At 38.0% G+C, this 22970-nt stretch overlaps 1 protein-coding gene across 6 annotated transcripts in view; it reads left to right on the forward strand.

Annotated features, from left to right (window-relative positions):
• Nucleotides 1-22970, forward strand: part of TLE1 (TLE family member 1, transcriptional corepressor) — a 77718-nt gene that overhangs the window by 44357 nt on the left and 10391 nt on the right. For 5 of the 6 annotated variants that reach the window (XM_037374616.1, XM_037374617.1, XM_037374620.1 and 2 more), the window contains exons 9-16: nt 2311-2427; nt 5608-5661; nt 7205-7357; nt 8210-8354; nt 9064-9254; nt 10650-10726; nt 18944-19193; nt 21001-21248. In XM_037374616.1, the coding sequence (XP_037230513.1) occupies nt 2311-2427; nt 5608-5661; nt 7205-7357; nt 8210-8354; nt 9064-9254; nt 10650-10726; nt 18944-19193; nt 21001-21248 (1235 nt within the window). The remainder of the gene's footprint in view (nt 1-2310; nt 2428-5607; nt 5662-7204; nt 7358-8209; nt 8355-9063; nt 9255-10649; nt 10727-18943; nt 19194-21000; nt 21249-22970) is intronic. The other variant, XM_037374622.1, reaches the window with a different exon arrangement.

A 22970-nucleotide genomic window follows, 5' to 3' on the forward strand; every position in this document is an offset into this window, starting at 1 on the left:
GCTTTAAATGAATGTGTTTAAGTTAGAGAAAGGCAGTGTAAATATGACCATAGGGAAGACATTTTTCAGAATAGGCTTGTGAGGACTGTAGATTATTGTTAGAATTATGTTTATGTGCTAAGTAAGCTATCACTGTTTTGAGGAAAAATCGAATCTAATAATCTGTTTGGCATTTAGGATCACAGTGGGAGCTAGGTGTATCTAGGAGTTTGAAATCCTGCAAGACAAACTGCACAGAATATTGTCAGCATTGTCTAGGTAGACTTTATGTTAAACCAGAAAAAAAAAGTCAACACTGTCGTTACACATACTTGATGCCAAAATTTGCAAGCTGTTTCCTACACTTCTGGGTAGTAACTTCAGATGGCAGGGTTGCTAAATTTTCCCAGCTGCTGCCCCTTTGCCACTTGAATGTTATTCATGCTTAATTTTGGCAGTTTAAAATGAGAAACTGAGTTTATTCACTTTACTACATTTTACTTCATTGTTTTATTCTAAGCTCTTCAGTGGTAAAATAGATTTTAAAAATTATTTTTAAGGGAAGTATCTCTTAACTAAAATACTTTCTTCCTTAAGAAAAGACATTTGCGGTACTCAAATCAGTGGTCAAATTTGAATTGACAGCTTGCTTATTAACGTGTTTCTGCTGCTTCAGACATGATGGCTTTGATATTAAAATGCTGAAGATGGGTTTTAATATTTTTAAAACTAGTGAATCCCTGAGTTTTGTGCATCTGGGAGGAGATGAGGGGTTAAATTCAGTCTGCATTTGTCAAGGCAATTAGTTCAGTGATCCAACAAACCCACCTTTTAGCTGCAAAACATTACGGTAAAAACATTATTTTGAGCTTCTTTATACTGAATTTCATTAGACCTTCCTATATTCTTTATGTAAGCCCCTTGGCATTTGTTTAGCTTGAATAGTCACGAATAAAAGAGCTTAGAGTTCGCTTTAAAGTGCAGCTTCTGAAGTAGGAAAACGAGGGTTCAGATTGCCTTGTGTACCCTGTTTTGTTTTCATTCTCCTTGGGACTAAACATTAATGTCTGAGGAAAGCCACCGTGGTGTCCTTAGGTTTTAACGGGGAAGCCATTCAGTGCACAGTTCAGTGGCCATTAATTTATGTTTATGATATATTAAGAGTGAATGTCCCTGGCTCTTGGGTAGATCTAGGTATTTCCTTGGAGGACTTAGACATATCATGTATGTTGGTATTGGGCTTTTCTCTTGTCAGACACAGATGCATGTGTGTAAATACGTATTTACTTATATATTTATGTGAACATATTTATGTAAGCATGTACTTGGCTTTTAGGAACTAGACTTACCAGGTCTTTGTGAAAGGAGATTTTTTTCTCAACTCATTCAGTATTGTTCACAGCATTAACACATCACTGAACAAATTGCCCTCTTGCATATGCTAATCCTGCACTTAAAAGAACTCATTGTAACACGTTTTAATGCTTTAGCTGGAACTACGATGGAGATGGGAATCACAGCCATGTCAAATTGTCATGTGACTGAAAAATGTCTAAAATGCCTTTCTCTTTGGGTCAACAGTTTGTACTTAGCATAACTTAGAATGTATGAAAGCAGTCCATGTAGTTTGAGGAAAAGATTAGTCTTTGCTTTTGTCTTTTGTGTGTGTCTTGGCCTCAGTTTTTCAGATCAAGTCTGATTAAACAACGCTTTAGCCTTAATTTCACACTAGTAGGGAATGTTATGCTGGAAGTAAAAATATTTGATCTTTGTTTGCAATACATTTGTTAAGGGCTTCCAACTGGAGTTTACTCCAGATAACAAATGATTACTGCATAACTTTATTTGGTAAATATTTACGAGTTAAAGGCAAGTTGCCATATATCTATCCATACCTGCAGGTGTAGATGTATCAAAGCGTCTATTTATGAAGGTCTAGAAGTGAGCTATCAATCAGATTATATTCCATATTATAAATGGGACCTGTATATTAAAAATACATAAATAAATAAATCATTGTTACCTGCTCATGAATAAACAGCAAGCCTGCTTTTCCTAAACAATACGTTCAGCTGAATTAATTGGTTAAATAGATGGTGACTGACAAGTGAACTGAACTTTTGATAAGTTGAACAATGAAAAGCCAAGCTTCTTAGAATGCATGAAGCTGTACATGTTTGCCTGGAGGACTTTGAATTGAATTAAATGGAATAAAAGACTATGTAGGTATCACATTTCTAAAGCATCTATCCCATCCAGTTTGAGTTTTTAAGCATGTATGAAGGCATCTTGAGAGGGATTTTTGATTGACCTTGTTTTTTCTCTTTACAGAGTAATTCTCTGTTGGTCCCGGACAGTCTGCGAAGCACAGATAAACGCAGGAATGGCCCTGAATATACCAATGACATCAAAAAGAGAAAGGTGGATGATAAGGATTCCAGCCACTATGTAAGCAAACCTGTGTCAAAGAAGTAGTTAATTTATTTGCACATAACTGTGCTAGTATGAGGAGTAAAAGAGCTGTGAAGAGCAAGGCAATGGTTTCCTATGGCTGATTTAGTACATGAATTTATGCACCAGGGAGGCCATTATTCATGCTGTGGGAAGAGCAGTGACTCAATAATTTGAGCTATTGTCAAGTAATACACCTCGACAGGGAATAAGGAGCCAGGAGTAGCTGTTTGGGATTCACAAGTGTTCTGGGACCTTTCTCAGAGTTTGAGCAAGAGATCGTTTCTGAACTGCTCTAAATAAAACCTGCAGGTTTGTTTGAAATGGAGGATCTTGTTGATAGCTATTTGTGGTTTTGTTGATTGGGGGGAGTGGGGTGGGGGGGTGTAGGGGGGTGTAGTATATTTTTCTGAATACTAGCTATTACTGTTTTGGGTAATAATTACCTTTGCAAATTGGCTTTGTTAGGAGGCCCTACCAACTTACTAGTTTGCTTTTGGTTGATATGATGGTTTCAACAGGCAGCAAATTGAAATACAAATTGTTCACAGTTTGTGTTCTGCACTTTTGACTTAGCTTCCTTGTTGCTTGGTTTCAAAGAGGCATTTCAGTACAAGTGTGGCATATGTGAACCTCACACACAGGGTTTCAGCTCAAGTCTATGCTCAGCCAAATGGCAGGATGATACTTGAACAGGCTTTAGAGACTAGAACTGGTGTGGAAGAGTAGTGAAAAGCAGAACTTAAATATAACAGTAGATATTATTCTTTGACATGGCAATAATGTGGTGGATGGTCTGGTTTATATGAATCCAATCACTAAATACTTCCTGGTTACTGAAACACAAGGGAAAATTAGGTGCACTTTTTTCCCCTCAGTATTTGGTAGTGTAATATCTGTCCACTTGGACCCAGAATATCTCTGAGCATCTAGTGGATATCTCTGCAGCTACTGAGAGTAGATGAAGTTACTTTCCCCTTTCTGCACATTGTGGTGGTGTAGTACTGTTATGGTTGTACAAGTTGTATTTCCACCACTTTCTAATAATGTTTTTTTGCATTACAGAAGGGTTTGGGAAACTTCCCCATGTTAATCCCTCAGTTTTGAGGGTTTGATATTCTGTGGGCATTTTCCATTTCAAATGTTTGAAGATTAAGCATTCTTAAGCTACATCTTATATTAAAAAAGGAAGAAAAAGCTTAACTTGATTCTTTTTCTTGTATTTATACTGGAAAGAAACAGTAAAGATATTGCTCTGCAGAAGCAGTTTGTTTTAAACCACATTTTAAATGTGTGGTTTTGTTTGCTATTGACTTGAAAGGGATTTTACAGATACAGGCAGCATCAAAACGAAGAATTGAGTAACACAAGGATATTTGAAAGTTCCAGATTTATTCTAATCTGGAAGATCTTTCTTTTTAAATGTTCCCCAATTTTGTAAAGAGAGCTGCTGATTTTGATCTCATTTTAGATGAGATCCTTGTATGGACAAAAAGTACTGCTTTTGCCAGAAGGGAGATAAACAAGTTGTAGGAATTGTTGTATTTGGAAATAAGATGCAAAATGCATTTTCTATTTTTGTTTTCATTTTGACTTCTGACTGATTTTCATGTAAGGATCTGTATAGTTTCAACCTGTGCGTTTGCTGGTGAGGCGAATCTTCTGATATTCTTAGTACCTGTAGGGAGATGCCTTTGATAGTCCCAGTCAACGTCTATTTCTCAAGATGACAAAGTCAGTGGAGTACAGTTAATCATTGTTTGGCAGATATTTTTGCCCTCACTAGGGGCAGTATTTCTGGTGAACAAGTGTCCCACCTACTGTACTCCCACATGCTCAAATGCATTCTAACTTATTCTTTCCTGCTGAGTACTTCACACTTTTCAGAAGGTGGTAGATCACTGGGGCTGAAACTTTACTGTTTCTTCTCCTTTTGCACCCTTTGGTTGGACAGCTTCCTGAGTGGCAAACAGAGCCAGCATTCTGTCTTCAGTGGCACTCTTGGATCCCTAATATGTTTGCTGTATTTCTTGAAGCATTATTCAGCTGCTAAAGCAGAAGGGAAAGGTTGGAACTACCTGTTGGTGGTTTTTGGGTGTGGTTTGGTGTTTTTTCTTTTTTTAACATTTATGGCCTGAGGTGAGAGGAACAAACTGGTGTTTTGAGGTTTTTTTTGTTTTATTTATTTCTGTTTCTATCTGCCAGTGTTAAGTGTGATAGCCCAGACACTTTGAAAGCAAGAGATGGGGGACAGTTTGCGCAGTCTTGTATATCTGATTTGTTTGCCTAGAAATGTTTTAACTAAAAATATTGTTACTAGAAATGTCACTTGCCCACATGAAAAATGTAAGTTTTGTCATTTGCTTGCTTTGTGTTTATTTTTATTTATGAGTCAAGACTCACCTTCTGGTTGAACCACCATGGTGCACTGCAGAAATCACTAGACCACTGTGTATCTAGAATGTGTCTGCTGTGGCATCCCAGCCCCTATTGGAGATAGGGATCAGGAGGCCTTGGAGTAACAGCTATTGTGAGGCACTGGAGCAGCTCAGGTGAACACAGATTTACTTGAAACAGTGGAAATGCAGCTTCATAAGCCGCAATAAAACATTTCCCTTTAGGAATGTGAAAGTATTTTGGTCTTGTTAGGCAGAAATGTTGAAATGCTTTGGCATTTCAGAAGCTTTTTCTTCCCCTGAACTTTCCATTTAAAATCTTTACTTTCTGGAGAAGGAGAAAAATTGTCCTATTACTTTGAGGAAGTTGATTCTTCAAACCAGTTTTCTGAGATCTGTTGTGTTTTTTAGGTATGCACAAGCAGTAGTTTCCATAAGATTAACACACAAGATTAGCATATGAACAGAATGAGTTTCTTTTTTAGTACTAGCGATAACACTCTTTATGATGGTAATAAGGAGGAGTTTGGACCATCTTGCATTGATGGTGAGACAACCACCTTTCTACTAGTTCTGCCTTATTTGGGTTTTATTACTGAAGCAGAAAAAAAGGTGTTGTGTTCCTGTTTTCATTGTTTTCCCTGTTGCTAATAAGTTAATGGAAGGCTATTTGCTTATTGTTTAGGAAAAACAAAAAATGTCTGAGTAGATGCTTAGTCTTTCTCTCTGGGCTCTTGATGTACTAATTGAAATGAACACTATATTTATTTATTTTTAATAGGACAGTGATGGGGACAAGAGTGACGATAACTTGGTTGTAGATGTATCCAATGAGGTAACTTTTTTCATTCTTGTAGTCTTGACTTTTTGGCCAAAGATTAAAGGAAAAGTGCATTTAGATGTTAGAGGAAAAAGAACCCTCTGTGTGGATATGTTAAAATATTCACAGCTTCTCCTTTATTGTTAGTACTGCAGTTGTGTCTTCCTCTGAGCTTTATCTGGTTGCCCTCCTGGCTTTTCCTTCTGTTGCTTTGTCCAGGTTTGTTCCCTCTGCAGTTACATTCTGATGCTTCACAGCTGCTCTGTAGTGGAGAGAGTTGTGGAGAGATGCAGGTGGAGGGCTGAGGTTTTCAAACTACTGTCTTCAAATGAAAAAGGAAGACATTAATTAACCTTGTATTTAATAGCAGGAATATTATCAAAAACATTTTGGTACCTTAAAACTTACGACTATTTTAATGTCCTATGTTAAAGACGATTTTCCAGAAATGCTTGTTTTTTAGAATGAAGTCAGCTAAAGTCAAGATGAAGTCTATCAGTTCACAAAATTTTCCACAGGTTGTAGCCACTTTTTTTCTCCAGGGCAGAGATTTGGCAGTGGCATCAAGGTGAAGGGATGGGCCTTCCCTTTTCTTCATCTTTTATTTCATACAACAATGAGATTTAGGAAGCATGTATATGGTAGCAAGGCTCTTCTGCTTGGTGAAAAGCACAGGAAGAGAAGCTGATAGAGAAGTGTCTTCAGCTGCTTTAAGTGCCCAAATGATGTCAGCCAAGTAGAAAAATGGGTATCCAACTAGGGATTTTAGTAATCCTTTCAGAAGCCCTACTTACAATGAAACTACTCAATAATTAATCAGTAGGCTTAGTGCCCTCTTGTGAGGACTGCTTCCTCCCTGCTGGTATTCTCATGAGCCAAATTCTCAGGAGCATGGAGAACCTGCAGAGCTCTGATGGCTAGCTTGCTGGGCTGGCTATTTCAGGTTAAAGTAAATACAGAGAGTGCTTCTGGAAGAGAGAAAGATAATCACCTGAGAGGTGATTTCAGCTTTTCCTGTATATTCAGGTAGCAAGGCAATTTCAGATGGTGTTTAGAATTAAGTGACAGATATTATGGCATATAGAGCATGTGTCTTTATCTCTTTTCTGACGAAGGAAATGAGCAAGGTTTGTATGGCCTAAAAGAGATTATTGAAATGTTCATTGTTCACTAGCAGCGGGTGGAGCAGGTACATAGAAGAAACAAACAGTGTAAGCTCACTGCAGTTACTGTTGGTCTTTCTTGCTTTTATCGCACATTGTGCACACTTGCCTTATTTTGTACTTAGGTATACTTAGATTGCAACCTCTATGCTTGCAAACAGTTTATGATTACATGTAGCATAATATAAAGCCAGATTGCTTACTATATGAGATTACTTATATTTCCAAATTGATGAAGGGATTTTAGCTTTCTTTATATAGACATAACAAAATATCTTGTCTTTTGAACTTAGCGCTTAAACTCTTCCAGATATTTTTTCCCCTAGACTCCTTAGTGGTGTTTCTGTACCAAACATGACAGATTTTATGTTGTTCTTCCCTTCCCATTGTTTTAGGATCCTTCTTCCCCAAGGGCAAGTCCCACTCATTCACCACGTGAAAATGGTATAGATAAAACTCGCCTACTGAAGAAAGATGCCTCTAGCAGTCCAGCATCAACAGCTTCTTCAGGAAGTTCAACTTCCCTCAAATCCAAAGAAATGAGTCTGGTGGGTAGCAGTCTGTTGTCCAGATAAAGTTGTCCAGGCTTTACTTTCGTGTAAAGGCAAACTCTCCATTCTCCTGCAACTACTTGTGGCAGATATTACATGACATTTAAACGTTTGAAGCTAAAATAAACTACTGCTTTTCAAGACGTTTATAGTGTTACTCAGCTTTTCTCCTCAGCAATATTTCCTGCCTCATTTTGATTTTTTGTTTCCTACATTTCTGTCAAATGAGTTGCAAATCTATTACAATGTACAAGAGTTGCTTCAGCATTATTTATTTTTTCTTGAGCAACAGGTTATGGTTTAACGTAGGCTGTATATAGTCACTAAAGTTCTCCAGGCTTTTGTTAAGCTCTTCTAAATAAACTGTTGCTCTTTAATAACTTTTCCTGCAGTATCACTAGTAATTTGATCACATTCTCTGTAGCTTTTGTGTCACGATTTTTTGATACTATCAACTATGGTGGTATTTTGTTTTCGTACTTAGATTTGCTATGTCCAATGATTGAGAGACTAATGCTTTCAAGCTAAAATAACTTGGTAATGCACAGTACTGTCCTGAAAAAAAATTAGCTCAGGCTTTTTTTTTTTGTTTTTTTTTTTTTTATTTTGTGCCAATGGAAGAAAGAAAAATAACTTTCTCTGTTTCTTTCCTTATTTTAATTTTGGCAGCAATCAAAAAAGTCAGCTTTTCTCTCTTGTGAGTTAATGTTGTCAGCGTTGCCTGGATTTATGAAAATTGGCTGGGGGACTGGGTAGTAGGTGCCCAGCATCCCAGCTGCTGTTGTGATAAATTGTATAATATGGCCTGAATTAAAAATAATACTCATTTAATTTGTTTAATGATACCAGCACGAAAAAGCCAGCACGCCTGTTCTGAAATCCAGCACACCAACTCCTCGAAGTGATGTGCCAACCCCAGGCACTAGTGCAACTCCAGGACTTCGTCCAGGCCTTGGCAAGCCTCCAACAATGGACCCTCTTGTTAACCAAGCTGGTAATGCATTACCTCATGTGTTTTTATGGTTCCAAAATTAATTTTTTTAATGTATGTAGTTCTGTGCAAATGTTAGCTAAATGTATTGTTTCATTCCTATCAAGAGAGGGCTTGATGAGCAGCAGATGTTTGGATGATCAAGAATTTTAATATCTTTCTATTTCTTATCCTTCTTTGTTTACTTTCATCTGTATCTTTTTTGCAAATAATCCAGAGACTGAATGCAATGTAAAAAGACTTCTCAGAAGCTTCTGGTACTTATTCTGAATGCAGTCTCTTTTCCAGCTCTTGTCTGAGTCTACTAATATTTGCTGTAGTGTAAATCTTGAGAAAGAGGGGGGAAGTTTACTTTAGCTACTGAGACTGCTACAGCACAGTTGCTTCAGACATGAGCTGTGTAAACCATGTCTGTCAGCTGTACAGCTTAATTTGGCAAAGGAGATTACTGTAAATGGGAAATATCACAGAAATGGAAATAGGTAGTGCTAGAAGAGATTGTTAGAAGTAATCAGCAAGTTGAGACTTCAGTAGATCTCATTTACGTGGAGTGTAAAGAGGTGGTGGTACTGGTAAATTACGGCAATGTTTCTTGGCAGTGTACTTATGTGAGAGGAGAAGGTTAGGTACTGTAGGGGAAAAAAAGGGGGCTCTTTTCTTCCCTGTATGCAAGAATTTATAAATAAAACTGCTTGATTTCATTATTCTGTAGCTGCAGGTTTGCGGACACCATTGGCAGTACCAGGGCCGTACCCTGCTCCATTTGGAATGGTACCTCATGCTGGCATGAATGGAGAGTTAACCAGTCCAGGGGCAGCCTATGCCAGTCTGCACAATATGTCACCCCAGATGAGTGCTGCTGCGGCTGCAGCTGCTGTGGTTGCCTATGGAAGATCTCCTATGGTAGGCCATACGTTGCATGCAATGTCAGTTGTGTGAATTCTGGTTCACTGAGAAGAGCTACATACTTCATTTAGCACTGTTGAATTCCCAAGTTATAACAGCACCAGAGGCTTGACAGCTTTACTGTGTTTCACTTTGCTGTGTGGTTGGAGAAATGAATTTGCACCTTGAAAACAAAGAATCTCAGTGTATTTATGTATGTTTCCTTTTCCCTTCACCTTCATCAGCACTTTGACTGATTAAGAAATGCCAAAAAATTACTTTATGCTTTCAATGAAAAGGTAGTGTTGGTAGCTACAAAGTATTTCATTGGTGCTGTGGACATCTGCTTTTCTCTTGCTGAACCAGGTTTGTGTTCCATGCAGACATACCAAATGAATCTCAAAGCATGGTGGTACTTTTTATCTACATCTCTGTCCTTGTATTTTGTTTTCTGTGAAAATCAACATGAGAAGTTGGTCAGTACATATCTTGGAGCTCTGCAATAAGATGGGTTAAGAATAGTTGCTGTTGTCGGTGTAGTAAGTAAATGGAGCATAGTAATTACAGCTGCTGTCAAGCAGAATTAACCTAGGTGCCTGGTTGTGCAAACATAAGCTTGGTGGCAACTTTGTATGTAGACAAACTTACCTACTTGTAAATTTACAAGATTGGACTTAAGCTTGTCACCTTCTTATAGTTGTCGATATGGCCACTGTTTTTTAAACTGGTAAACACAGGTCTTTTATTTGGCGATGGGAATTTCTAAATAGCATATGCACTTCTTAAAGCAATAAGAATTTTAACTCTGGTATAGTGTTTAGAAGAAAAACTAAGTCTGGTCCAGAATTGCTGTTTGGTTTGTTTGAGGTACATATTTAATCAGGATATAAAAGTTTGGTGGAGTTGCAGTATGTAAAGAGACCACAGTATATTTAAGTTGTAGACAAATTTATCTGCACCCTGCAGTTTAGCTCTGTGAGGGAGATCTCAGCTGATGTGCCCACACAGTGCAGTGTGGAGCCATGCAGAGATTCTAGCTGGGGCCTGAAGCTGCTTTCCAGCACCGTGCTGTGCCTGCATGGGTACGTGTTAGCTGTCGCAGAGCTACATGCTGACACACCACAGACTAATTCCAGGGCTAGCTCTGGGCTAACACAGAGGTATTTTTATTGCGCGCAGTGGTGTGAATGCTGATATACGATATTGGTTTTCTATTTGCTTATGAATACTTGTAGCAGAAGAATGCCTAGAGAAAAAGTCTTGTTTCTCTCCCCCATAAAGGGACCTGCACTTACCTAATACTGTGGGTAAAAGCCACATTTTGATTAAGTATGTCATATCTTGGGGGTGAAGAAAAGGGGCTTGCTGAATGAGGAATTGCAAGTGTGAGATTAATCCATTTTTCATTGTCAGGTTGGGTTTGATCCTCCTCCTCACATGAGAGTACCTGGAATCCCTCCAAATCTAGCAGGGATTCCTGGGGGAAAACCGTAAGTAACTTTTAACATTTTGGTAACATATGCAATATCTAGAGAAAATAAAGTTTTGTGTCAGTAAACAAGAATTCCAAAGGGGGTACTGTCTGGTTGTTCTGAAGAGATTGTTTTAGCCTTCTTCTGGTAAGAGGTGCAGCATATAAGTTCTCAAATGGTAGTTATCATATCCCCAAACAGGTGTGCATATACCTATTTCCAAGGAAAAGCTGTTGAAGGTATACTTTCAGGATTTTAGTTTCCTCCTTTCTGGGAGAAGTTAAGGGGACTGCAGTCTGGCAGACAATGGTGAAATGTCTAAGAAAAAAACATACTGAAACTGAACTTCCTACTATGCTGAGCATAAACGTGTAGTGCGAACACACAGACTCCTTGTCTGGCACCTGCTTTATCAGGCATAAGAGTCTGCAACTGTTGGTCACAGTGGGTATCTGAAACAGTTAACTTTAGCAACTGATGCACACCTCATGTAATAGGACATAAAACGTTTGTGTAAGTGTGCAATTAAAGAGGATACGAAGCAGTGGTGCAGCAGGTAGTGCATAGATGTAGGATAACTTTTACAAGAGGTTCTTTTTGTTTAAAAGTTTTAATTATTGATGAAGAGGGTGTTAAAATACTCTGTGATGCTGGGGCTTACTGATGTTACAATAAAATAAATTGAAATAGCATACATCAAATTTTTCAGTAATTTGGCTTTGGCAGATTGAGATTGAGTTTATCCATGTGTAGTAGATTCATGAGCACATACGACCTCTTAAAACATGATTATTTTTTAAGTGTTCCTGGACAACTTAGCTATGCATGTACAAACAGAGCATAGTCTGCAAATTTGAGGCATCTGTTTTCTTGGAGAGGGTGGGGCAACAGTTCCAACAGGTTTTTCTGACACTGTTAGAACCTGTTCTTTGTCCCTTCATACCTGGCATTCAGTCCGTCTTCTCTTTCAAAAGGAAGCTGCAGTTAGAGTAGTTTCTCTCTATCTAGCTACTTACATAATTTTGAAAGTCACTTAACACTTTGCACTTCCTATGCTGAGTGTTCCTGTTACAGACTGTCGTCTTCAATCTATCATGGTTAAAATTTTTCTTTTTGGAGTTTCAGGAAAAATTTCAGAAACTATTACTTTTAAGATACTGAGTTGTAAGTCAAACTGGCAAATTTTATTTATGTGCATATTTCTGTTTGCCTTCATTTTAACTCCTGTTAATAGCTAGTCATACATTGTCATGTCAGTTATGCAAACAACCTTAAAAGTACACCAGATTACAGGCAAAAAAGTGTGTATTTTCTTCTGCTCCTTTTCCGTAACAGTAGGAAAGCAGCAGACTTAATTAGGAAAGCCTATCGACCATGCTTCTGAGAACAGACTAAGAACTATCTGTTGGCATGTGAGAAACCTGTTAAATCTTAGATTTACTTAAGGAAGAGTATGTTGACAAGATAACTGAAGTGAGAGCTTGGTGAATTGGTGTTATGCATCAGGTGGTGCTGTATTTAAATTTAGTACAGTAAGGAACAGGCTTTGCTCTCAAAGCATCCTTTTATTAAGGGACAGGCTCATTCTTGCGGACTTTGCTAGAATTTGGAATACTTTGTATATAAAAGATTTTTGGAGATCATGTAATCCAATGGGTGTAAGCATTTTACTTTTAAAAAAGTATATTCATAAGCTTCCAATTAGATTTCATTGGTAATGCCTGGCAATATTTTATATTATGAGCTATGAGAACCTGTTTTGTTCAGTCAGAAGTGTTCTGTGGCTGAGTTCTAGTTGTTGCACTATTCAAGGGCACAAAAGCATGTATGCTGCTATACTTTATATCCTGGTATTTCAGAGCTGAATTACTGTTCTGCGTGGGTTTGGTTTTTAAAATCTTTTTATTTAGTCTTTTCAGCACTTTATTCACACTGCTTCATAGATTGCCTACTCTGATACATGCTCACTGCTCCCCACTTCATTTGTTGTGTTCTGTGATTTTTTTTTTGTGGTCCTGTTATTGGACGGCGTCAGTCATTTCCTCCAAAGTGATTTCTTTGCTTATTGTTATTTTAAGAAGTGAGGCAAGCCTAAAATCCATAAACTGATCTGTTATCTTTCCATTGACAGTTCAGAGTGATCTCTTGTTTTAGTGTTGATTGGTTACAGCTAGCTAGATGCTGTCTGCTACCTGCAACATCTTTGTGTATCTCTTGTATTTTCTTTACAAAGTGCATGGGTTATATGATCATGCAGACTAATGAAGTACTCCTGGTTTATTTTCAAAATCTGCTTTTTCCTGGAGTATTTGTTTTATGAGATGTGGAATTTTAGTCTGAGTCTTGTTGCGAGTGGTACAGAGACTTTTTCAAATTGAACTATTGAATCCCCAGCCATATGTGTATGCTGATGGCTGCACATTTTACCAATGGTTATGCTGGGACTGTGTGGGGTTTTTTTACCCAGCTCCGCTTCCAATAGAAAATCTAATTCCTTTCTTCTAAAGGAATGACATTTCTGATAGCACCCAGTTTTCTAAACCTGTGTATTCTGAGTTCTGTTAATGACTAGCTTGTTAGAAAAATTAGTAGCCTCTTAAGAACTCACTATACTTGTCTATCTGCTTTATCAGGGGGCTGTTGTCTAGAAAGCTTGTCACTTGCTTGCCTTGTTTTGTAACTTATTTAAATGTAAGTCTTTACTACCATCTTTTTATGTTTCTGAATGTGAATCTTTCAGTTTTGTTCTTTGCAGAGTGTAACTTTGTTAGCAGTGATACAGATGTACTTGGGAAATTGGGTAGCAACGTAGGAAGTCAGAGTGTCTTCAGCAGTTTTTTAATTTTCTAAATGAGCTAGTTTTTGCATTTGGTAGCAAGTTGTGGGGGTGGTTTTTTGCTTGTTTGTTTGTTTTTTGTTTTGTCTTTTTAATGATTTCCTATGAGGCTTTTCAGGTTTTTCATATTGCTTTGATATTTTGGTGTACACACTTGTGATCTTGTATTAGTTGTTTTCTTCTTCAGCAGTGTGTAGTTCAGTAATCAATGTTATGGACAAGGTCTTGGTATCTGTATGTGTGTATGAATGTGCATAAATTAAGTTTTAATATTTTTGGTTTCACAGTTGATTCCCATCAGCAGATTATTCTTTTCTTATCAGATAATCTGGTTTTGGGTTGTGTGGTGTTTTTTTTTATGGTTTTGGGAGGGGGTCCTTCCAGACTGCTTTGAGCAGTAACCTAATCAAGAATTATCTTTGTCTTAGTTTGGGGGTGTGAAATCAGTACTAGTTTTGGATATGGGCATGTGCTATGTGAGTCTTGTATTATGTTGTTTGGATACATTTAACTCACCTGGACTGTTAAGTTCTTGGTGTGTTGCTGTAATCATGTTTTTTGCTCTGCATAGGCTTTCTAACAAAGTACTTATTTAGCTTTTAGTTTTCTATAGCTGCTAAATGAATGTTCTTAGGGATTTCTCCTTGATGTGAACCACACCTTCTAATGCTTGGATTGTGCACTGAACACATTTTCAAGCTCAGTGGTAAGATTTATGTCCACAGTATTTCTTCCCTAGTGTCTAGAGTTTTGAATTAATGGTAGCATTGAGGACAAATGTATTTCTCAGTATTTTTTCCAAATGTGTTTTTAATTGAAGTCTGAGGTATTGCATACAGACACCAGAAAGAGCTGAAAATACATGTTTCTCATTTTAGTAGGAAAGGGAAATTTAATGTCATAAATGTTAAGTCTTTCAACTTCTAATTATAAGCTGACTTTTCTTGGTGTATTTGGAAAGGAATAGTATATTGTTCTGCAATTGTTCAAGGGAAAAAATAAAGATTTCAGTTCTCCTGATCTTCACACTTGTTCAGTGAATGTACAATGAGGCATATTTTAAAGGAAGGCTAATTTTATTATATTCTAGAATAAGTGGTTGTTGTTTTCCCCCTGCCTTGTATCTCTGGATAGAATTATTTGGTGATGAGTATGAAGTTGCATATTTTATTATTTATCCTTCTTTCTTGGCATTTTGTCCTATATAATGAAACCATACTTGGGTATTTGTTGTTTGTTGTGATAACTACAACTAAAAGTAAGCTGGAGTACAAAGAAGAGCTGGAAGTAAAATTGCATGATCAATAGAAGGAACTGTCAGCTTTTGTGTTTTGCAGTTGCAGTAGTTAAGGAATTGTTTCAGTTGGAGGGATGAAGTGGAGGCAGGAACTGCATGCATTATATCAATCTGAATACTTTGAGTAGCTGGCAGGTAGGTAGTTTAGTTGATTTGCCATGTTCTTGAGCAATGAATTAATTATTCTGAACATTCATCAGCATATCAAATGATACTTACTTATTGTATACTTATTTGAGACTTATTTGGAAATTGGAGGGCCATAATTACCAAGTTTAAGCTGAGAAACTGAGTTGTATTAGTATTGCATACTATGCTATAATCTATAGGAACTGCAGGTTCTCAGTGCTGCTTTGGTTCATTAAGAGAAGTCTTTGGATGCAGTAGATCAGAAGAGTTTTTCTAAGTAAAAGGCATGCAATTTTTTCTTGTAACTGTGCTTTTCATAATATACAATTAACTGCAAGTGTATATTCACATATTAATTGATGTGTACTTAGCTTGTGTTCTATTATTACAGTTGGATTCCCTAAGAACTTTTTCTTTGTTTGCTGTGGTGGTTAGCCCAAAATGAGGAAGGGCTGTCTTAATGATAACAGTCATTTGATCAAAGATGGATAGTCGTAGAACCCAGTCATTACAGAGAGGCAGAATGCTGTGAGTGAGACAGAAGTGCATCATTGTCATGAAGCTGAGCAGCAGTTTCTGGCATACACTGTCAGTTCCAAAAAAACTTTGTAAAAGGGCAAAACCACACATTACATTTTTGCAGTGTTATGGAATGCAGATGTCAGTAGCATTTTGTTGAGGAAAAACATAGGTGGGCAAGGGTTGCCTGTCAAGAAATGCCTTGAGCTTTAGAGAACTTAAGAATTTATAAAATTTTACTAAAAACTGACTCTTAAGGTTGGGCAACCAAAGTGCTGGTCAGTTTTGAGAATCCAAGCCTTGAATATATCTAGTGCGTTGAAGATTGAGTCATTTCTTAATCATATGTAAGTACACTTACACCTTTTTTAGGTATAGCACTGGAAGTACAGTCCTCCCCAGAAACAGAAACAGCAGAGTAGGCCCTGTATCATGGTGATGTGATGGAGTGGTAGCCAACGACAAGAGCTGCAAATAGTAGTTTACCCTGTTGTCTCCAGTACTTTCTTCTGGAGACAGCTTTCCTAGTCCAGGGAGTATCAGTCTGGCAAATTATTTTTTCAAAAAGTTTTTTTCAAAGTAAAAGTTATGCATAATGAGAAGTTCTACCATAAAACCTATTAGACACAAGTTACTAGACCACCTAAGTATGCTGACAGTGATGATGTTAGCATGACATGCCACACACTTTCAAACAAACAGGAACATTTACTTTTTTTGTGTGCTTGTCTTGGCAGGGGCAGAGGGATTTGGCAATGTGTAGCCATTTCTTTACACAGTGGATTGCTGATAACTTGCACTGTAGAAAAAGCTGTCTTGGCTTGTAAGAGACTGTCGGCTGGTTTGTTTGTTAGGCTCTCAAACTCAGTCATCCTGAGTCCTGACCAACCAGTCTTGGAAGCAAATGTCTGCTCATGATGGTAAAAAAGAGACTGCTCTTATTATCTATATAACTGTGCTTCAAACACGGGCAGACTGGTAAAATTCTATAGCATTAAAAGTACACTGAGTAAGTCTGGCATTTCAGAGCAGAAGAGTCATCGTAGTTCCACAGTATGCATGAAGCACTTGAAAAATGTTCCTATTGTCTTTGTCCCACCCCATCTCAGCAAGAACCGAGAAGCTGTGTGTATGTGCAGAAGCATTTCAGAACACCCAGTTATTTAGATATTTTGAACTGAACAGAACTTTTACACTATAATCTTTTGTTTAAAAAAAAAAAGTCTTGTACAAATGGATTATTAATCTTAAACATGCTAGGAAAAAAATTTAATACTTGCTTAATTGTTTTTCTTCTGACTATGATAAAAGCAAGGGCAGGCTGTCACTTCAGAGTTGTGCAGTTCTGTGTGCTAAAAATTACTCTGCAATTGACTTTGATCTGGAACCCATGATGGGACGCAGCTTCAGCTTCTTAAGCGCTGTGACTCTTTAGTTGGATTCCATACCTGAACCTGAACCTTGAGCAGTCTTGTTGACACTCCTGCTTCCTCTCCCATCCTGTGGCTCATCTGTTTAGTGAATAGCTACTTTGGGACAGTAGTGTCTCTACTCCTCTTCACAGAAATTATATAGATTTCTATTTAAGCCTTTATCATTGCTGTAATTGTTCATACAAAAAAAGAGAAAGGATCATATGGGAAGGAATACATTTGATGTACTGTGCATCTTGTACGCTTGTAAGGGAGTGAACTCTGTGCTTTTTAACTTTCTTACCTTGCATTTCCCTTTTCTAACACTTCTGTGGCAAGAAAGATCTGTCATCTTTTGCACTCGCTTATCCTCCATTTTTGTGTGTTCGTTGAACAGACTTTCAACTCACATGTCCAAGCATGAAACATGATTGAGGCACAGGAATCACATGTATATGCACTATTAATTTCTTCTTTGTTTAATTGCAGTTACTGTTAATGAGTTATGATCCTTCCCTTCTGAGAAAACTGTGATACTGCATGGGGTGACTGTTTACTGTTACCTTCTGTATGAAAGAACTTTAGAGTTCTTTCACCTCTCCACTTCTCACTTTTTTTAAAAGGAGTATCTTCTGGTCTGCTCCTGGGCGTATTCAGTTGTTTTGTGATGTCTGTTATGGATCCAGGCATCTTGCTTGTTCCTTCCTTTCAAACTGTCCAATACTTGGAAACATGCAATAAAATACTTCGAAAATACTAGCTCAGAGCCTGGAATGGAAGTTTAAATTGAATTATCTGTTGTTGGGTCCTTGGAAGAGGGATGCAATACTAATACTTAAGCTAAAGTGACTGAAGATTTCTGAGGAAGAAAGTTCATTTGGAAGAGAAAGGGCAGTTCTGAACACAAGAATATGTTAGAAAAATAAAGCTCTAACTAGGGAGACAGTAGCTTATTAGTAAAAAAACCCCACAGTACTTGTCTCACTTGGCCTCTTGAAGATTACTGTTAATGTAACAGCATCATCAAAAATGTGAGCTATGGATGTGCTTAAAACAGAAGAAGCAAAAAAGGAGCTCAGCAGTGTAATAAAAATCAATGTTTCGCAGTAGTATTTTTGTTATTATTTAAACAAAAAAAGACCCCCCCTGCACCTGAATATAGGAAAATAAAGGTTTATTAGCTGCTGTTTGTGCTCTGGTCCTTGAGTAGACCTGACTTTACACATTGCAGTGAACATGAGGAAATAATTCTGTGTACTTTCCCCAAGGACAAGCATTTTTATTCAGTGCTCGGATTCATTTCCTCAGCCCTCAGTTTCCATGTACTTGAAATCACGAACTGATTACAAATAAAAAGTGTTACAGAAGTGGCACAGCTACCTGGGAAACAGCCTTTCAGCTTTTCCAAAATACTTATTCAAGAAAAAGTAATCATGAGAAGATAGTCAGCTTTCTGATGAAAGGTGTGTGCAACCAGTCTGAATGTTTCTATTTTCTGTTTAAAGCACTACCTAACCAGATAGAAAGAGGCCTGTGAGCCCATCAGGTGTTGCGGTGTGTAAAGATAAGGTGCAGAAATGGAGCAAAAGTTGAACTTTGGCTAGTGCAACTGCAAGGCAACAGGTGCAAGCCTCATGAAAGAAGGCTGAAAGAGTGGTGTCTGGTGAGGGATTGCTGCTACAGGACTTGTGGTGCGCAGACTTGGAACTACTGGCTAAAACCCAGGGGCTGAAAGATCTTTTGATTATCCAGGTGACTGAAAGATAGCAGCCATGACCTTGGTCCGTAGAGTTAAGGGTACCATTGAACATGCTTCCCCACTGCACAAATGCTTTAGGTGAGGCAAACTGAAAATATCTATTGTGAATCCTTGCTTCCCTGTGAGGTTTCGTCCGCTTGCATTGCTTAACACTGTAGCTCTGACTTGCATAAGAAAGATTACCAAAGGAATCAAATAAAAAAATACTTTGTTTTTCTGCCATTATTGTGCTGTAACTGGCTGATACATTTTTGTCTTCTCTCTTCTTTCCCTTCCCCAAAAGAGCCTACTCCTTTCATGTTACTGCAGATGGTCAGATGCAGCCGGTTCCTTTCCCTCCTGATGCCCTCATTGGTCCAGGAATCCCTCGCCATGCCCGTCAGATCAACACTCTGAACCACGGGGAAGTTGTGTGTGCGGTTACCATCAGCAACCCCACGAGACATGTGTACACGGGTGGGAAGGGGTGCGTGAAAGTCTGGGACATCAGCCAGCCTGGCAACAAAAGCCCTGTGTCTCAGCTGGACTGCCTGGTAGGTGAATAGGAACTTGTGCACAAGGGTAGCTTCTCTTTGGAGACTCAATAAGGAAATAGCTGTCCTTGTCTGGCTTTCATTCATATTACAAGGAAAGAGCAGGCGGTTCTGTTTCCTGCTTTATGTATTTAGCTGACACTTTTTTTGGTTTTGGTTTTTTTTTTAAACACCTAACAGGTGGAGATACAGAGAAGAGTCCTGGTTTGTTTAGGGATAAATAAGATCAATAAGGGTCAGATAACAGATTAGGTAAGATTTCTGTGTAGAGAGTGTACATGACTTTTTTCTCTCCCTTTTTTTTTTTAACCTTCTAATCATGCTGATGATTTTTGTGCCTGAGGTTAAAAGGAATGTAGCCTGCCTTATGCAAGGCTGCACAGAACCTTCCTAGGTGTTTCACTTACACCAGGAGTGACAACGTTTGTTTTTTTTGTAGAAGAGTAGCAACCACGTAATAAAATAATGTGGCAAGGTACCAATATCACTTTTACACCTTGCTGTGCTTTGTTGGTGATTCACAAGTTACACATTTTGGTTGGTTGTTTTTACATCTGTGGGATACAAAAGAGACTGAGTGTGATAGTATAGGTAGCTTGAAAGCTAACTCAAAAAAATTAATGGCATAATAAAAGATGCTTCTCATATTAGGAGTGGCATCGACATTTGTGAAATGTTAACTGAGAAGACTTAATGTTGTAAAGCGCAGTAATACATATTCTGAATGAAAATAATTCTGTCTTCCCTGTTGACTCAATTAAAAGTGGTGGGGTTTTTGTTTTAGTTTCATTTTTTTAGCCTTTACACTTTATTTACTGCTACCCTTATGTTAGTTGTCTGATAGTAAAAGTATGGTTGCATATGCATTCTATTCTATTCTGTGGCAGGTATGTGTTTGGATGCACAGTCCTAGCTCCTTTCATTTTAGTTGTGGAGCAGCAATGGCTAACTAAGCCAGCAATTCCACAGCACGACTTACTGTTCCTGTGCTGTGAATAATAATAAAAAAATAGTAGTAGTAGTAATGCTGTTGATTACTTCTGGCAGTGGTTTTTTGTATGTTTTGAGTTACAGATCTTAACCCTCCATTTCCTAAAGTACTGTTACCATGTTAATATGGCAGCTGTTACAGAGAAGTAGACATCCAATACACTCAAGGAGTCTAGCCTGTAATAAGTGAAGGCTGAAAAGTTTTCCACCTCTAAATCCCCTTTAAGTACCTTTCAGTCAGCAATAGTATCACAAATGTGAAACTAATAATACAAGTGCAATAAGAATAATGTTGAACAAAGAAGGACCAACATAAATCCAGGACTGGTGTGGGAATACTTAATATTTTAACTTTGAAATAGCGAACGCAAAATAGTATTTGAAAGAGAACTCTAAAACCTGAAGGGCATGAGACTTGAACTGCATTTTCATAGGGTGTTGCCTAAATGCCAAATGAAAGGTCATTTGCTTTAATATTTCTATTGTTGGTGACCTTAGCTGATGGAGTGCCCTTGCAGAAATGCAACCTTACTTTGGCTCTGTTTTTGTGTAATGAGATGGAAGATTTGCCATTTGTCAGTTTAAAACAGTAGACTGTGGCAACAGGAGTCTGCAGTTTAATTTCTGCAGCTGCAGTTTCTGGTTAGTGATGAGAGCTAGGTGTTTGAAACCTTTTGGGATCTGCTGGTTCCTCTTCAGTACTTTGGTAATGGGAAGAGAAGCATACTTTTTAAAACTTGGATGCAGTCAGAATCATATTAGTGGTCATTATTGGCAGGCATATATTAACATAACCGGGGTGATTTGTGTTGTACAGAACAGAGATAACTACATCCGCTCCTGTAAATTGCTGCCTGATGGATGCACCCTGATTGTTGGCGGGGAAGCCAGCACGTTATCCATTTGGGACCTGGCAGCACCAACTCCTCGCATCAAAGCAGAGCTGACATCCTCAGCCCCTGCCTGCTATGCCCTGGCTATCAGCCCTGATTCCAAGGTGTGCTTTTCCTGCTGCAGTGATGGGAACATTGCAGTGTGGGATCTGCACAATCAGACATTGGTCAGGTGAGTCATTACTTGTTTACAGAAAACTTTAATAGAAGTTACTCTTTGGACAGCTACATAAATATTTATCTCCCTGAATTGGTTCACGACAGCAAAGTAAATAGCATTTCTTATCCAAAGAACGCAGTTTGCACCCAAGTTGGGCAGAAACTAGTTTTGGTAGCTTCAACCTAGTCTTAGAAGATGCACTTTCAGGGACTAAAGAATTGGTCCATAACTTAGTGCAGTCATTGTAAAAGTTCCTGTAGGTTTTGGTTAGTTGGGATTTTTCTGCAAGTTTCTACAAGCAGTGTTTCTGCCGGTTTGTGACTGATGTAGACTGAACATGCCTTTTAGGGAACTCTTTGAGGTTCATTCTTTTCCTTTGACTTAAGGAAACAAGTAACAAAGAGAATTTTCAGTTCTTACTTAGTCATAATAAGTAATAAAATTAATCTTACAGAAGTGGTTGAAAGGATGGATCCCTTCAGTTTTGTAGGAGAGCATAAAGGACTGTTAGGTCATTCATGGGAGAAAGGTATTTGAGTTTTTTGGGGGAATTTGATCTCTAAAACTTAGAATGGGTATACAAGGAGCATAGTAAATAGATTGCCATGTAAATTACTTTTGAAATATTTTGTTAGGCCTTTGATTAATTAATATATTAGTAGAAAATTAAAGTGTCTGGCAAGTCAATATTCAGCATTAATGCTATGACAGAGAAAGATAAGGTCATGTGTGAAATGGCTCTTAGCAACTAGCTGCGGGGTTTACTAGAAGATAAATTTTGGGTTATGTTTACGAAAGTAGTGGTGGCTTACAATATTATAAGAAGAGAGAGCCTGAATTGGGAAAGACTGATATTTTAAAAGCTCTGAACACAAACACTGTAGAATCTGCTTAGTCTGCTGTGTTTCAGTTGAATTCCCTGTATATCAATAATTGGCCTAGTGCGCAGAGAGCCATATTAATGTGCATGCAGATTTTACTTTCTGTAGAACTTTTAGGTCAACAGAGAAGATTTTAATTATACAAAATCTTCAGTTTGTCCTATGCATGCTTAGTCTCTGTAGAGGTGCAGTCTCTCCATTTATGACTGTCATGCCTTTTGAATGTTTGCTGTAGGTGTTCCCACCACTTGCTGGCGGATCTCGCTAATTAATAATACATGGCATTTTGAGACCAGAGCTACAAAATAAAATATGCCCCGTGTCCTTTCTGTGGCAGCTCTTAGTAATTCATACCCTTCGTTCCCAGGCTAGTTGCCTTTTTGCCCCTACCCTCCACCTTTCACATTAAGGCATAGGACTTGCGTAAAGCTAATTGCTGATGAAAAATGCAGGAGCCTCAGAAGGCTTTTGCCAAAGGATTAAGGAAAACTTAAGATGACCTTCTATTGCTGAAAGCTGAGAACTGCTAATGATAAAGTTTCTAAACAAACTGCACCATTTAGATTTTGTGATCTCCTACGGAGAATGCAACTTTGCTGACTCAGCTATGCTTGTGTTTAACTATCCGGATCTCTGTCTGGATCCCTTCCTATTAATATCTCTCCTTATTGTTTATCACCTTAACTTGCAGCCAAAGAAAAATACAGAAGCTGTTTTCTGAAAGTGGAGGAGTTTTGTTCCCTCAGCATCTGTTTTAATCTGTGTTCTCCTTAGTGCTTTTCACTATAGTTACTGTACTTTAACGTTTTCAAAAGTTTGTGAAAACTTGTGTTTTTTGTTTTTTTTTTTCTTT

Source organism: Falco rusticolus, chromosome Z (genome assembly GCF_015220075.1).
Source record: "Falco rusticolus isolate bFalRus1 chromosome Z, bFalRus1.pri, whole genome shotgun sequence".
Classification (NCBI taxonomy): domain Eukaryota; kingdom Metazoa; phylum Chordata; class Aves; order Falconiformes; family Falconidae; genus Falco; species Falco rusticolus.